This window comes from Onychomys torridus, chromosome 3 (assembly GCF_903995425.1).
Source record: "Onychomys torridus chromosome 3, mOncTor1.1, whole genome shotgun sequence".
Lineage (NCBI taxonomy): Eukaryota > Metazoa > Chordata > Mammalia > Rodentia > Cricetidae > Onychomys > Onychomys torridus.
Window position 1 is genome coordinate 16,912,945 of NC_050445.1, and position 17,284 is coordinate 16,930,228.

The 17,284-nt window shown below is 40.0% G+C and overlaps 1 protein-coding gene across 2 annotated transcripts in view; it reads right to left on the bottom strand.

The window, feature by feature from the left end:
- Nucleotides 1-14,577, bottom strand: part of Snca (synuclein alpha) — a 105,303-nt gene extending 90,726 nt beyond the window's left edge. The window contains exons 1-3 of one of the 2 annotated variants that reach the window (XM_036181497.1): nt 14,410-14,577; nt 12,138-12,286; nt 3,376-3,417 (exon numbers count right to left, since the gene is read on the bottom strand). In XM_036181497.1, the coding sequence (XP_036037390.1) occupies nt 3,376-3,417; nt 12,138-12,258 (163 nt within the window). In that variant the 5' untranslated portion in view covers nt 12,259-12,286; nt 14,410-14,577. Of the gene's footprint in view, nt 1-3,375; nt 3,418-12,137; nt 12,287-13,487; nt 13,745-14,409 lie in introns of those variants that run through there. The other variant, XM_036181496.1, reaches the window with a different exon arrangement.
- Between the last annotated feature and the right edge of the window lie 2,707 nt (nt 14,578-17,284).

Genomic DNA, 17,284 nt, shown 5'->3' on the forward strand with positions numbered 1-17,284 from the left:
TTGCTGGAATTATACTGAATTCTGTTTCAGGTTGTTAATTTTTCTTCCAAGAATACAATAAAAAGTTTTGCTTGAGATTAACATTTTCTTGTTAAAACATCTCAAAGCAAGGCAAAATAGGTTTTGCCTTTTTACATATTCATATTTTCTGCCAGCCATAAACTTTACTTTTTGTGCATACTTCTTTATATAAATATAAATTTTAATCTGTTGTTTTCAAAACACAAAAAATTGTACAGTAAGTGTAATTTATACATGATCCCCACTTTTCTGTTTTATCATAATAATAAATAAAGAACATATAAATGACAGCTTAGGATAGTGATACAGATATGATATAAAGATATGAATATAAACATCTGTAGAACTATATTTTCCTTTATGATCTTTATCCCATTTATTGACTCAATGATACTGCCTTAGAAAACAAAAGGAGACAAACTTATTTGTGCTTTCTTCATTCAATAAATGACATTTATTTTGTACCTAAAGATCTTATAATCAGGATCAAAAGAGTATTTTCCTACTGTATTAGTTAGAGTTTCTGTAGCTGCAATGAAACACCATGACCATAAAGCAAGTTGGGGAGGAAAGGGTTTATTCAGCTTACAATTCCACATTGCTGTTCACCACAGAAAAGAACTCAAACAGGACAGGACCATGGAGGCAGAAGCAAATGCAGAGGTCATGGAGGGGTGCTGCTTACTAGCTTGCTTCTCATGGTTTGCTCAGCCTGCTTTCTTATAGAACCCAGGACCAGTAGCCCAGGGATGGCCCCACCTACAATGGCCTGGGCCCTCCTGCATGCATTGATCACTAATTGAGAAAATGCTTTACAGCTGGATGACATAGAGGCATTTCCTCAGTGAGGCTCCTTCCTCTCTGATGGCTCTAGCTTATATCAAGTTGACACATAAAACCAGCCACCAGTGGTAGGTAATGGTATAAGCTGTAGGAAAGTGTCTTGCTTCTTTATGTAAATATTACTAACAATAATGGAAACATTTACTAAGCAGGTATGGTGCACCTGCAATGTGCATTTTATATCCAGCACAATAAACCACCAACTCTCCCTCTATTCTCATACTGAGGTAATTACCAGAAGCATTTGTCCTGTAGTAGAAATTTAGGTTTTATATTAAAGAATACTACTCAATAAATTAAGCAACTTATTTATACACAGTGGGAAGGAATGATACTTACTGTGGCCTCTTTTTGACAATGCATTTATTCATAGCCAGACTAACTGTGATAGCATGTTTGATATTATACTGCTGCCAAAGTTCTTAACTGCCTGTACTCACTTCACTGTGTGCTTGCTGCCTAACAGTGTCTCTCAGAGTGCTTTGTGAAACACTAGATTCACATGATACAGTAAGTATTGAAAGGAAGTTTCATTAGTGAACGTTTCAAGATACCTGGATTATAGGATATTATGTATATTTATTTGTTGTGGGACATCTCAAATTCTTTAATTGAATAAAGAGAAAATAGAGTGTATAAAAATTTTAAACATTGTAAAACTATGGAAACATAAGCTTGCTGACTATTATTTTTAAGAAAATATTTGTAAAACATTGTCTATTCCATAAACATACCTTCCCTCCCTTCCTCCCTCCCTCCTTACTCTCCCTCCCTTCTTCCCTCCCTCCTTCCCTCCCTCCCTTCCTCTCTCTTGCTCCACCCGCCCCCACTCTCTTTCACACACAGAAAAAAATACCCTCATGTTCTACATCCTACTATTCAAGAGGACACTAAACATTTCCAAACTTGTCTATAGAGAACTCTGCAGCCTGTCCCCACAGAAGACTCTGAACCTCTCCCCTTGGCTACCTGTACCCTTTGACTACCTGTGCTGTGAACAATGTGGCTTCTCCCTCAACTTCCAAAACTGAAAACCATTACTCTAAGGTGAGGCCTCTTGATGATACTCTCCACCTGCCTAATCTCTGTGTCTTATTACATTCATGTTTAACTTGCCTTTCTTTCAGCCTCCAGAGACCAAGAAGCCTATTTATTTGTCTCACTGTCTGCACTTCCTGTTGGCCAGCAGCAGAGAAGAAGGCATTAGTACTGTGAGCTTTGAGCCTGTGTTCCTGGGCTGTGATTTTACTTTTGAGGCCTCATTCTTTATCAGAACCTTGTACTAAAAGGGATGAAGCTATCTTCTTCCTCTGCTGGCCAAAGTTGCTCAGGAAAGGGTTGCTGGGAGAACTAAATTGTCCCTGTATAATGCAATGGATTTGCTTTTGGTTTTCAAGATCTTTCATAGATGAGAAATTAAATCCAGAGAAAGACAGGACTCCAGCAGAAAATCAGGCAGCAATAAAGAATAAACAAAAATCTGAATCAAGCCCTGACTCTGGCATTTGCATATTTCCCATACTGAAGGAAGAGAAACATTTTCCCTGTCTCTGTTTCGGAGGCTGTTGATGGGCACTTGCTACGTTGCATGGTTTTATCATGGCCCAGGCTTCCTGATCAATTACATTCCTGACAAATCTGTTCTCACCATAGGAAGTCTGATGCATGATGACTGTATTTTAGGGAGATTGGCTGCAGCCAGGCTGTAGCAACTTGATCGTATTTGTTTGCTCCTTTGTTCTCCTAGTCTGCTGTCACTCATCCTCCTGCCCCTGCTGCAGCATCTTGACATTTTTGTTCTTTATTATAAGTCTTAGTTTACATTTATTGAAATTCTTTCTGCAATTATGCCAAGTGAACATAAATACAATAAAAACTACATGTTTTTTTAAAGTAACATACTCCTAAGGATATTCTCTAAAAAGAACTCTTAATCAGAGGAAAGGTTATAATCAGTTTAATTTTTGGTCCAAATATAAAACTCTAGAAAAATGCTTATATAAAACAGTTGAAGAAACAACAGCATCATTACTTTTTATTTAGTTTGCTATTTGTGTTTTTTGTTTTATCTCATTTTGTTTTGTTTTGTTTTGTTTTAGCCAAATATCCAAATACCAAACCATTGGAATTAAATATGGCTGGCAAATTTAAAGCCATTATTCTTCACCATTAGACTTTTGGGCTAAAAATCTTTGATCCATATTTGCCTATTTAAAAATACTTCATAAACAATAAGATTTAAACAAGGCCAGTATGCAAGGTACATTGGCACATGGCTGTAATCCCAATACTTAGAAGGATGAAGCAGAACCCAGTCTGGCCTACCTAACAAGACTCAGTCTCACCAAACCAAAATAAATAAAAAAAATTGATACACTGAAAAATAAACTGACCAATGTTCCTCTCCAGACAGTGGTTTTGACAGCTGTACTTTGAACCATAAGCATAAGGTGCAGTTGGCCTAGAGGGCATTTTGGATATCACCCCTGGACAAAAGCCAATGAAACTTACCTGTGGTCACTCCATGAACCACTCCCTCCTTAGTTTTGGAACCTAAAAAACAAAGAAATTTAATGTGTAAGTCTTAAACTGCCCTTGGATTTTAAGTCAGCCAATTAAAATATCTCAGTATTTAGAAGCAAGCACACACAAAACCCACTTAACTGGGGAGATACAGCCACCAGAACATATGAAAGCTAGCAGGGGCCTCTCCAGGTGAGTTCAGCAGGGAAGGTTGGAGAGCACAATTAATGTATATTGAATTATAATATAATTGAGTTCGTCAGCAGTATGAAACTCCTGTGCTGTTCCAGTGGGGTGATCATAGACAGCAACAGGGCACTGTGTAGCTCATAAAGCTACAAGAGAGTTTAATGGTGCTTGTCATAAAGATCTGACAAGTATTTTATTTTGTTGTTGTTGTTGTTGTTGTTGTTGTTGTTGTTTTGAGACAGGGTTTCTCTGCATAGCCCTGGCTGTCCTAGAACTCAATCTGTAGACCAGGCTAGCCTTGAACTCAGAGATCTGCCTGCCTCAGCCTCCCATGTGCTGGGATTAAAGATGTGTGCCACCATGTCCACCAAGATCTGACAAGTATTTTAGGTGACAGAGATGTCTAACCTGACCACACAATGTAAACATGTATGGAAACATCACAAGGGACCTAACTGATAGGTAAACATTCTGTGCCTTCATGTATCAGATACATATAAACTTAATTAAAAAAAAAAAAACAAGATTTTCACAAAGCATAATGACTTTTTATCTAACCCTTGCTTGATACTTCATATATCGACTTCCCAAAGGGGAAAAGGTGAGATATCATGGGTCTTGGGAAGATTCGGTGGGCAGCCCTGCACACGCTGTAGGAGCACAGCAGAATAGGGACTGACCAGGCCACAGCACACAAGCAGAAGGAAAGAAGGTACCAGTGTCTGCCCACCCTCTGCTACGGGTTCATTTGTCCTAATCTCTAAAACAGCCATTCGATGTGCATTTCATACATAAGGAAATTAAAAACCATGATTAAGTGTTGTATCTAATATTAAGTAATAGCATGTTATAGGCACAAACAACATCTATAAATAAGATAAGAATCTCACCTATGCCATTACCAAACAAATAGTTATTTCACATGTTACTAAAATTAAGTTTGTAAAGCATTTTAATCATAATCTCTCTAACGCTGAGTTTTTTCGAATCAGTCATTAAAAGTCTCCCAACCAAAAAAAGCCCAGGACCAGATGGTTTCAGTGCAGAATTCTACCAGATCTTCAAAGAAGACTTAATACCAATACTCTTTAAATTGTTCCACAAAATAGAAGCAGAAGGTATATTACCAAACTCCTTCTTTGAGGCTACAATTACCCTGATTCCTAAACCAAACAAAGATGCAACAAAGAAAGAGAACTACAGACGGATCTCCCTCATGAACATTGATGCAAAAATACTAAATAAAATACTTGCAAACAGACTCCAAGAACACATCCAAACAATTATCCACCATGATCAAGTAGGCTTCATCCCAGGGATGCTAGAGTAGTTCAACATACGAAAGTCCGTCAATGTAATACACCATATAAACAAACTCAAAGAAAAGAACCACATGATCATCTCACTAGACGCAGAAAAGGCATTTGACAAAATCCAACACCCCTTTATGATAAAGGTCTTGGAATGATCAGGAATACAGGGAACATACCTAAACATAATAAAGGCAATCTACAGCAAGGCAACAGCCAACATCAAAGTAATTCATATTTTCAAATTAATAGTTTTTGGAGATTTGAGGTTCATTTGAAAAAAATCTGTTTTTTATATATACCATAGTCTCTTCTTCCATTCACCCATTGGTGAGTAGCTGGGCTGATTTCATAATGTGGTAGGGCTGAGCGGTCAAATAACTATGAGTGTGCAGTATATCATTTTTGTGTGCTAACTCTGGTGTTCACACAGAAGTGGCAGAGAATTCTCCATGCACAGTTCATAATTCATTTTTACTCAGTCATAAGTGAAATGAGCCAGCTCATAAAGATAAATATGGCATCTTTTTTCTCTCACATGTACAATATAGAGTGATTAAAAAAAGGATGCAAAAATAACAGGGCACTACTAAAGATGTGGAAAGGAAGGGCAAGGGAGAGAAAGAACAGAAGAGGGGGGTTAGGGTCAAAGTGAATACATGCATTGTGGATGATTATATTGTACATACTTATATTAAAATATCCTTATGGAAGAGTACCATGAAAAATGAGTATACACAATGAAAACAAAACAGAAATAATAACAAAGGAATATTAAAAGGATTGTCTGTACAAACAATAAAAAACTAAGCAATAGAAGGATGTATACAACCCCTCTATAATAAATGCATGTGTGGGAGAATCATAATGAAACCTCTCACTTTATGCAATTAATATCCACAATTTATATATACACATATATACATTATATATATATATATATACATATACACACACACATATATATATATAATACAAATTTTAAGTGCAAGTTATCCTATAGGACTGAAAACATAGTTCTTGGTTCAGCATTGTTTTCAGATGTCCAAGGCCCTGCATTTGATCTTCAACATTAACAAGACAACAAAGAAGGAAAGAATAAAGAGGGGGAGAGAGAAACATTGACTAACATAATACTATCTAGACACAGAAGAATGTGAAGGATAAGAGAAAATAAGAACATAAAAACTGAAAAAGATTTAGGTTTGTGTATGGGAAAAAATCTAACAATTTGTATTGTTAAAACACACTATTTAGAAAAAAAATTCTGACTAAGTGTACAGGAAATAAGTAGAAAAAAACTAGAACAAAAGCATATCATAAACATATCTTCCTAGAGGCCAAGTACAGAGTAAATATAAAGTACAGATATCGGCATTTGTAATGAACTCTGTGATTCCTGTACATAATTAAGTCACAAATCAAATTCTTCTGTTTTGGAATAAGTACCATGACCAAATGCAACATGCGGAAAGGGGGTGTTTATTTCAGCTTACAATTTAGAACTTTATCATCTAGGGAAACAAAAGTAGAACTCAAGTATGCAAGAACCTGGAGGCAGGAGCTGATGCAGAGGAGGCTGTGGAGGAACCATGCTTATTGGCTTCCTCTCCATGCCTGTTTTCTTATAGCACCCAGGACCACCTGCCCAGGGGTTGTGGTGCTACTCACAATGGGCTGGGCCATCCTTTATCAGTTAACTACCAAGAAAATACCCTCACAGAAGTCTCACAGATCCAACTAATGAAGGCACTTCCTTGGGTGATATTTCCTTTTCCCATATATCTCTACTTCATGTCATATTGCCAAACACTAACTAGCAAATGAGGTAATTTCTAATTCCAAAATTGTTTAAATTTCAGATGGGCATTCCTGCAATCTGAATAATATGATCAATAAGATGTTCTAATTATGTGTATAGAAGTATGTGAAAGCATTTAGAAAATAGTTTTGAACATATATAAGCATAGCCTCAAGTGAAATTTGTATATATCATCTTTCATCTTGAAAATAAAGACCCCCAATTACAGAGTCCAGGTTTCAACACTCACTTCACTAAAGAATAACCAAATCTGCATCATTAGTAAAAGAATCACAGGAAATAGTTCAAGTAAGGCCCCCAGACTTGGTGAGAGCTCTGGTTCTTACACACACAACACTTGTAAAGGAAGAGCTGGAGTTGACACCAGAAGACATATCACCAAACTAGGGGCAGCACTGAGTGAAGGGCATACTAGCTGGCATGAATGGGCATGCCCCAGTGTTTTACATGTGTGCTGTCTGTGTGTATTCCAGAGGCACTGTTCATTTTGCAAGGCACTCTAGAGCTGGTGCATAGTACATGACCTAATAATGAATGGGTAAACTTCATAAGCAGGGGAAGGCTCAGGGCTATTATTCAAATTATTAAACATTCTAAGTCATTTATATGTATGTTGGTAAATGATAAAATATCAAAACTAATATTTACGTTACATTTCATAGATTAAATTTTTTTTTTTTTTTGCAAAATAAAACAATGTATTAAGTAGCTTCAGCAGTGCCTGCCTTCTTCTCATTGCATATGCCTTATGGAGTGGGTATCTTTTTCATCCTATAGAATTGTGTGGATTAGAGTCCACAGTGGCGGAGGGAGGGTAGGGTAGCAGGAACAACTGAGAGCTTGCATCTTTATCCCAAATCAGCAGACCAAGAGCACACTGGGAATGATGGGTGGCATTTGAAGCTTCATAGCTTACCTCTGTAACACACCTTTTCCAACAAGGCCATGCCTCATAATCCTTCCCAAATAGTTCCATTAACTGGGCCCAAGCCCATAAACCTCCCTGGGTAGCATCCTCATTCAAACTACCACAACTCTTCATGTCATCATCTGTCCCGGATAGTTCCTTTAGCATGGGATTGAGATGACATTACTTCCTCTCAGGCAAAAGCTTCTGGTGTAGCACATCCTCAGTGTATGCTTACACATTCACTTCCAGACCTTTAACTGCAAGTATACTAGCTGGGACTACAAAAATGGACCACATCTGCTATGTCTACTCTGTGCAAATGGACAAACAGTAACCAAAATATGAGATCATTGTTAATTCCAAAATTATTTAAAATTCTGCAGTCTGAATAGTGAACTGTTTCCTCTACAAAAAATTACTGGCAGCGTTTTTTGCTTTGTTGCTTTGATATGCTTTCACCTCAGCTGGTCAGTTTTCTCTTTCTGAAATGCATTTCTGTAAAATACCACATAGATTCCTCGCCAGGGGACAAGAGACAACACACCCACAGGTGTTGCTGTTTGGGAGAATTGTGTAACAGATGGAAAGTGGCAACCCACCAACAAATTCGAAAGAAGTGATTTAACTTAGTCACCTATTATAATGGGCTTTGGTTCTTTGTGTGATGATTTTGAGGGTGAAGAGTGAGCAGTAAAGTTTGTACCTTGCATAATTGCTCTTAATTTATGCAGTGCAGTAACAGATATTTAAATTGTGTTCTTTGGGATGGGTGCTATGAAAGTCACAACTGGAATGTGAATATACTGCACAAGTAGTAGCGCAGCTTGTATAAGGGAAAACATTTCTTCTGTATCCTCCACCTTCACTACAGCCTTTCAGACCATGACTAACAGGAAGAAATGCTCACCCGCTCACCCCTGCCTTCTGCGCCTCAGCAGTAGGAAGAAGTTGACATTTGATAAATCATGGAATGCCTTTTTAACGAAAGACAAATGACACTCTGATGAAGCTGCTGTGTCTCAAAACAATACCTCATATTTGCTTTCATAATTACCAGTTAAAACATAAATGATAATTTACCTTCAGTTTGCTGGTGAACTCTAAGTGATAATATATAGCTAAAAAGTAGGCGGCAAGTGGCAAATAAGAAGCAAGATATGGCCGGGCAGTGGTAGCACATGGGTTTAATCCCAGCACTCAGGACACAGAGGCAGTTGGATCTCTGTGAGTTCGAGGCCAGCCTGGTCTACAGAGCAAGATCCAGGAAAGGCACAAAGCTACACAGAGAAACCCTTTCTCAGGAAAAAAAAAAAAAAAAAAAAGAAGCAAGATACGGAAGCTGGGGGATGACAGAGATGATGGCTTCTCTAAGATGAGGTGCCCTGCCCCCAATCTTGGCTTGTTTTTTCAGATCTCACAAGGGTGTAGACTGGAGAGGGAGGGCTGTGAAAACCCTGCTATAACACTGATTCATATGTTGAATCAATAACCTCATGTAATATGTCTCTCATGTGAGAGACTCAAAGAGTTGGAGGTGTGGCCACAGGTGCTCACCAAGCAGTGAAACAGAATTTGAAGGTGAGTTTTCTTCAACTTAATGCTAGGAAACTAACATTATAGGAAGAAAAAATTTTGACTTTAATCTCGATTTATGATTATATTTCATGTGACGGATATGGTTGTTTATGAAACTGAAATATGGTAATCGAAATTTTCATACAAATATCACAAAGCGAAACAGCATATTGGCTACTGTGGCAGTTAGTTCTTCAATAACTTAAAAGGCAGCTGTCCAAAGCATTTGTTATAAGGGAATGAGATGAGGCTTCTGCCAAGCCCTTTCAGCCATACATGAAATTTAAATTTTTTTCTTTGATTGCTTCTAATCTTTTGATTTCCTGGTGCAGAGATCGAACCCAGTGTTACATGCACACAGACAAGCACTGTGCCAATGAGCTATAATTCCAGCCCAGATTATTTCTAGGCCTTCAGGCTAATTATTGGTAATAGTTTTATATATTAGATGAAAAATAAGAAGAATTCATGTTGGCAAAGTAATTGTTGAGTTAAACGGCTTATCTGATAAAAGTCAAAGTTCCTAAATATGGGACTTCACTCAGTTACACATTTCCACAAAAGCTCTACAAAGTAATTGCATTTTTCTGAACTATGTATTTGTGGAAAAGGAATAAAGTCCAAAAATATTGAGCGACCTCCTTAAGATCCTAAAGGTAGGAGTGATGTAGCTTAGATTAAATTCAGGTTTTTAGGGTAATAAGGCCATAACCCAATTTCCTTCACTTTTCCATACCCTCTGAGTCAACTCCAGCTTATTGTTTTGGTAAATAAAAAACTGAAACAGTGTCACACTGGTTATTTCCCATGGTTGTTTTCATACTTCAACAGTAGAGCTGATTATCTGAGACAGATTTGCCAAAATAAGTTTGAACATTAACAAAAGTTGACCAGAATCTGAACTATAATCCTTATCTTCTCACCTCACTTTCATCCTGAATTCAACTTTTAATTAGACTCCAGAACATAACCAGCAATTGATTAATTGTACATGTGTTAAATATAATAACAGATGTTGATAATTTTAATAACATTAGACATATTGAAAAATTACTTTTTATATAATTGCCTCACAGCAAACAACATAATGAATCTTTGAAAAGTGCAATCATTTTATTTGCCCAAACTCACAATTAACAATAAAATGCATAAGTGTTCTACTTGATAAAATCTGTTTATTATCTGGATAGAGTAATAAACTTCTAGATTCCCTTAAAATTAACGGTCTAGCCAAGCAATGGTGACACATGCCTCTAATCCCCACATTTGGCAGGCAGAGGCAGCCAGCTCTCTGTGAGTTTGAGGCCAACCTGGTCAATAAAGCAAGCTTCATTACAGTCAGAGCTACAAAGAGAAACCCTGTCTCAAAAAAAAAAAAAAAAAAGAGAGAGAGAGAGAGAGGAAACAAAAAGAAAATTAGTAGTCTAAAAGGAAGAAAGATGTATTTATTAAGTAACTGAAGTAAAAAGTTTAGTCATGAGCCTGTAATTGCTGAATGTGGGAGACTTGAGCCCCCCAAAAAACTACAAATAACTGATTTTATATTTTGAATTCTATCTAAAACATTATACTTCACTGTTCACAAAAGAGGCACTTAACTCATACCTTTGTCTTGTAATATTCGTTTCAAGACTTTCTGAAAAAAATGTTTCATGGTAGAAAAAGAGTTAAGTCAGCATAAAAACAATCTATGGAGAATGAGCAAAGGTGATCTGCTAGAAACTTTGAGGAGAAGCATCCCTAAAAATGTTCCCAAGTGTAAACTTTCCCACCAGTCTGTGGAGACTTAGCATAGCTCCCTCTCTTGACATTTCTCAGTGTGGCCTCTCTGGCATTTCTGCCACCTGGTCTGCTCCTCCTCCATTTGAATGTTGATCCTGGGCCTTCTACCAAGATAGATATCCCCAAACAAGGTGCAAAGCTCAGAGAAGCCAAGAAGGGCAGGTGAGTCACACATCTGTGCTCCCATGAGCACCTGTCTCCCGGCTGCAGATGAACGTGTATACATGTATGTCATTTCCTTCCATCAAAGTGTTGGAAGTGTTTCTAAGATTGCACCCAATTTACCACAGGGAAAGACACAGAAAAGAGAGTGTTGACCTCTGTTTCAAGGTTTACACTTAGGCACAAAAGGCACCAAGTGTCAACCTCTTATTGTTCCTGGAAGGTCTCACACACACACACACACACACACACACACACATACACACACACACAAAACTTCTGAGGTTCCTTGAGCCTCATCTCTAATAGGAGATCCACTGAAGACAATTTTCCATTTCTCTATTTGGGAGCCAAAGTAGGTGTATTTTCACAGATATTAAATATAGTCACACTAAAGTCTTATTTTAAAAATGATAGTTCATTGAAATTAGGAGGTATTACCATCATTGATGAAAAAAAGCCAAAGCCCCATGAGTCTTTAGGGCTCCTTTTTTTATTTTGTTTTCTTTTGTGATAGGATTTCACACAGCCCAGACTGACCCTGACTTCACTATGTACCTGAAGATGACCTTCAACCCCTGATCCATGGGCCTTCACTTCCCCAATGTTGGGATTGCAGGCAAGAGCCACTATGCTTGGTGCTATAAAAGGGTTTTATTCATAAGCATAGTCTTAGCTCTTTTTTCATGCGTTTCCAGCTTTAAAAATTCCAATGTAATCACACACAGAAACATTGAAAACTGAAATAAAAACCCTAAGTAACAAAATTAAGTGTTCTAAGGAAAGAAAACATTGTTCCCATTTGTTTCTGAGAGCTAACACACACACACACACACACACACACACACACACACACACACACACACACATGTTCACATTCTCTCACCTCCACATCCCTGTCACACTCCTGAGAAGCAGTAATGTACATGAATCAGACACCACACACCGGGCACTGAGTTATTAGCCATCCCAGCTCATCAGTCACAATGCCACTACCTACCTACATAGAGGACTCCCTCTTTTGTCTTTCCTGCTGCTTCTGCCACACCCTGCTTGGTTTTTTCAGCAGCAGCCACAACTCCTTCCTTGGCTTTGGAAAGTCCTTTCATGAACACATCCATGGCTAAAGATGTATCTTCTTCCTCCACACTAGAAAAATACACAATACTACATTTTGAATTTAAAATTTGGGTAAAAGAAAACAAGATGAAAGCAGCTAGAGTGGGAAGAATAAAAAAAAAAAATCGAGAAAAAAATCCCTGAAAAAAAAATCAATAGGGACCACCCCTCCCCCATACCTGTGTAAGTGTACATTTGGGTATTTTTTGTTTTTGTTTTTGCTTTTGTTTTGGTTTTAACGACTGGGCATGGTGTTACTTGTTAGCCGTTTCACTCAAATCTAAGAAAAGACAAGCGACCTAATAATGATGGGAGAGATCCAGATGGATTCACCTTGCAGTTCTTAGAGCAGTTGAGAAGTGGAGTTACATTGGAAGATGAATGACCTCTATCCCATCAAGTTCCTGTGTCCCAAAGGCGACATTCTAAGTAAAAAGCCTATCTAGAAAACAAAATGGTGTTGGGGGGCGGGAGGTGGGGTGAGGGTTGTGGGGGGGGGGAAAGCTGAAGTCCGAGGCACCACTAGTGAGTGAAAAGGACCCAGAGGGGGGTTAGTAACTGGTTAGTCTTTGGGGAGGAGAGGGAGGCGAACTACTCACTTCAAGATGAAGGGAACAGCCGGCCAACTGCCAGCAGCCCAGCCTTTCTAATCTGGCAAGACCTTCCACCTCCCACTAGCTCTCCAGCCTGCTATCTGCCAGGAGCAGGCGCTGTCCATACACTTAAGCAGTCACTTCCACTTCGGCGCCACTCACCCTAGGGGCACTGTCCTCAACTGGAATCTGCTAGAAGACCCTGCACCCCATGCTCATTAACCCCTTATCACCTGTTGCCAAGTGTCCTCGGCACATCTATCAATCACTGGCCAAATGCAACCTCCTTACTCTACAGATAAACGCTAGAACGCTCCCGGGGTCGGGGGTGAAAGTTAGATGCTCATGTTTCTCCCAACGCACAGCACCCAGCTTCCAGGACCCAGCACCCAACACGAAACACCCTAGTGTTTCCGCTCGAAAAAGCTGATGCCACAGGCTGCTTGGCCTTTCCCTCGGGCTTTGGGAGGATGGAAGGGCCCGTCTCCAGCCGGAAGAAAGCCAAGTAATGTACTTTCCTCGCGCTGGCTGCGTTCCCACCGCCGAGGTAGCCGCGGCTGATCTCCTCCAGGCGTCTGGACTCCTCTTAGCCAGGGCTCTCAGGGTTCCCCAGAGCTGTGCGATCTACAGGTACTTACCGGTGCCCTTGGCTTCCGCACAATTCCGATTCCTCCTCTTTGGAACCCCTGATTTTATTTCAATGGCAGTGGGAAGGAAGGCTCTGGACGGAGGGGCAGCACCTGCTGGTCTCCTGCCGTCTGCTGCTGGGCGCTCTGGCTCCCGGGCTCCTCCACGTCGCCCCCGCAGCTGATTTGTCAGCGCCTCTCCCCGCCCCTCGCCTGCCTCGTGCCTTCGCCCCTTTCCTGGGGAGGGATGGGATGGAGATGCTGGAGAGCTGCGGGTATGAGGAGCATGCTCCCCAGGAGGAGGGAAGAGAGCATGGCCTGAGCTCCACCTCAAGTTCAGGGACGCTGGGCTCTACCGAGGCTGAACTTAGGCTGATGTCTGTCCTGCCCATCACCCCCCTTCCCTGCCTCCGCCTGTTCCAGGTTCCTCTCGGCGACCCTCCTCGGGGATGAGCTGGGACGCGGACCGCCTGAGGCTGCCTGTGTGCGGAGCCAGACCCAGGGGAGGGAGTACACACCCTTTGGGTTGCTTTTGTTCACACAATCTGAGATTTCCGTTTGCTTTTAAGCCTGCAAGGACCTCAAAGGGCTTGGAGTGTGAAGAGGAGCCGACTAAGGAAGAGTTACAGGTCGAGAAGGCAAGAGGAGCCTCAGCAAATCCTCTTTCCGACTCCACTATCACCATTTTAATTTCCACCAATCAGCAGCTGCCAGGCGCTGATTTTTTTTCCCCCATCTGTGGAGCAAGGAATAAATATCCCCCAACCGTCGAAAACCAGCTGCCTAGAGTTTGTTTTGGCTCTTGAAATGTGGCTTACTGTAGAGACCCACATACAGGGTTGGGAGATAACGCCTGTGGCATTCACCCTCTGGGACAGTCAGAGGCAGTTTCTTCCTCTGCCCCCACGATAGGCCGAATTTGCACACATCTTACCTTTCCGACTTCGACTTCTGGGTGCTTGGAGCTCCAGCTGACAAACGTTTTTCCCAGCCCCAGCACACACGCAGATGTACACTCTTCCAGACAATCTTTGTGTTGCTTAACACATCTCCACTTCTTTCCGAGATGAGCAGAATACCGCGGTTCCCAAAGCTGACTAGAGCGGAGAACCAAGCTCCTCCCCCCCGCGGGACGCTGTTGTTGCTTCTCTTTCTTGTGTTCTGAACTTGTGTTGGACACTGGAAGCAAAATCAAGCTTTTGCTGTATTAATTAAAAAAAAAAAAAAAAAGGTGTAGAAGGAAAAACGCTTTCTCTGATCTTTTCACTCATTTGACTTCCGATTTCTGAATAACAAATAAATAATAAAGTTGAAATCTAAAAGACATTTTGAAACGAGGGGCAAACAGCTAATTTTCGAGCTCTATAGAGAGGAGGTAGGTAGAACCACGTATGCTGAATAGAAGCAATGTGACCGAAATTCATTGTTTCAGCACCTCATGCATGCTTGGCTTCCCACACAGTGGTAGCAAATATTGTGTTTACCTTAAATTAGAGGAAGAATGTGGTGTTCCTGAAGTAGATAAGGTCAGATCCTGGGCCTTGGTATCCCTAATGAAGCAAGTTAGGACTTCTATCCTCAACAGGCCAGCTAAAGAGACATATAAATAGTACAATATTGGGGCAGGGAGTTAGTCAATGTGTCCACATTGAGAAGAGGAACAAAGAGATCCAGGGCTCCCAAGTTCATCTTTGGGGACCTGATATGAGGTTCAGGTTTAAACAGATGGCAGGAATTATGTATAATTAAGCAATCCTGGTCAAAGTGTGGTTCCAGCCATCCCATTGTCCATGCTTCTGTCTCTTCTACACAGTGTCTGGTTTGTCTGGACTCAGGAATTTCTTCCTGAGACACATGCTGCCCCTATATTGGGCACAGTGCTTCAGCCTTTTCCTACCCCACCAAATTCCTTTTCAATTTCAGTTTCTTGGGGTCTATTATTCAATAGTCTGAAGCCAGATGAAAGGACACATATGTCTCTTTAGGGTAACTTCTGCACAGGCCTATTTTCGTTGAATCTAGGAGCTGGTTCTCTGGCTCTAAGAACTTGACCAAGTTATGTTCTATTTTTCCTCAATTTTCTTTCATAAAAGGGAAAATGAACTGTGATGACGCCTCTCCTCTGAAATTTTGTTATGTAAAATATTCAAACTATATCGAGTGATGAGAATAAGACTCCCACAAGAATACCACTGGGTTCCCCAATTCTTCAAAGCATGATTTTGTGCCATCAGTGTGGCTGCTTTGTCACTAAGAGTTCCTCTCCTTATTGAGATTGAAGCTTTACACATTTTTCCATCTGTGAGCATTCCAGCACACATTCATAAATATGAGTACAATTGAAATACCTCAATGACATCAGATAAAATTCTATATTGAAATATAGTTCATAGAGTGCACTGCCCAGATTTTAAGTGTCTCCCAGTTTTGAAAAATGCATGTGATAGCATAACTTACATCATTTTGAAGAGAGATTATTTCAAGCTGTGGTTTCTGCCTTCAGCATTGTCCGGCTCCAGTATCTCCAGTTATATGGTCTGGCCAGTTGCCTGGCCCATGTGAACTCACAAAAGATAAAAGGAAAACTGCAAAATAGTTCTCATCATTTTGAACTAAGCATATAGTTCTTTTTTATTCTATGCATACTCATGGAGTATGACCTTTGTTTATGTCAGTCAGCATAATGTGTTAGTTCACCCATGTTGTTCCATGAATCAGTAGTTTATTGCTTTCTTTTCTTTCTTTTTTTATTACTGCCAATAATACATTTTCACAATGAGCCATAAAACTCAGTTAGCTGGATAGACTACAGGGACAATTATGCAATATATTTCCCAATGTGACATATTTATAAGTTCACAGGGATCTCCTTAAGCCCTGGTGCTTTTGGTTAAAAGAGAAATACAATGGCAGAGACTTTCAGGCTCAACAGCCCACCAACAAGGGAATAACCAGGATGGCTCTATTTCCTACAGTGTATCAGCAGCAAAACTCCACATCTGTATACAATGGTTTATGTCTGGCAAAGGACCAAGGAGCTGTGCCATGTAATTATAACAAGGGGATAAATTTAGTTTTGTGTCACTTTCTATACAGAAAAACTGGAGCTCCAAGGTTGTGTTGGATTCAGATCACTTCACTCATGAGTCAAACATAAAATAATCTAGCGGGCTTTTCTGGAACACACAATCCTCTATCATTGTAAACCACTCTCAAAAGTCTCCCAGATCAGAGATGCAAAGGAAAAAGGTAGGGCCAAGCTATGTTAGAAATAGCCTTCAAATGTGAATATGACCATGGAAAATCAGGAGCATAGGTTCTCATGGAGGCACAGGAACCTTTTGAGTACCTGTATCAGTGGTCATTGGTGTTGGAAGACTATTTCTCTTCATTCACACACACACGTGCATGCACACACACACACACACACACACACACACACACAGAGAGAGAGAGAGAGAGAGAGAGAGAGAGAGAGAGAGAGAGAGAAGAGAGAATGAGACATACTGAAATGATAAAATTATTTTCATCATTTTGAATTATTAGTATAATTCTGTTTTATTCTGTCCACAGCTCAAAATGTTGTGAGCACAGTAAGCAGCTGTTTTAACTGCTGATGTTACTGAAAATCCTCCTCTGGGTTCTTATCTGAGCATTTATAATGGAGCTGAAGTCCTCTAGAAGAAAGAAAGGAACTGGAAGTTACTGATGTTTTCTTCTTTTTGTTTATACCCTCAGCAGTAGCAAAGCCTTTCCCTGAAAATAACTTTAAAGATTAAAGTTGATAACTGTACTGTAAGGAAGAGTAG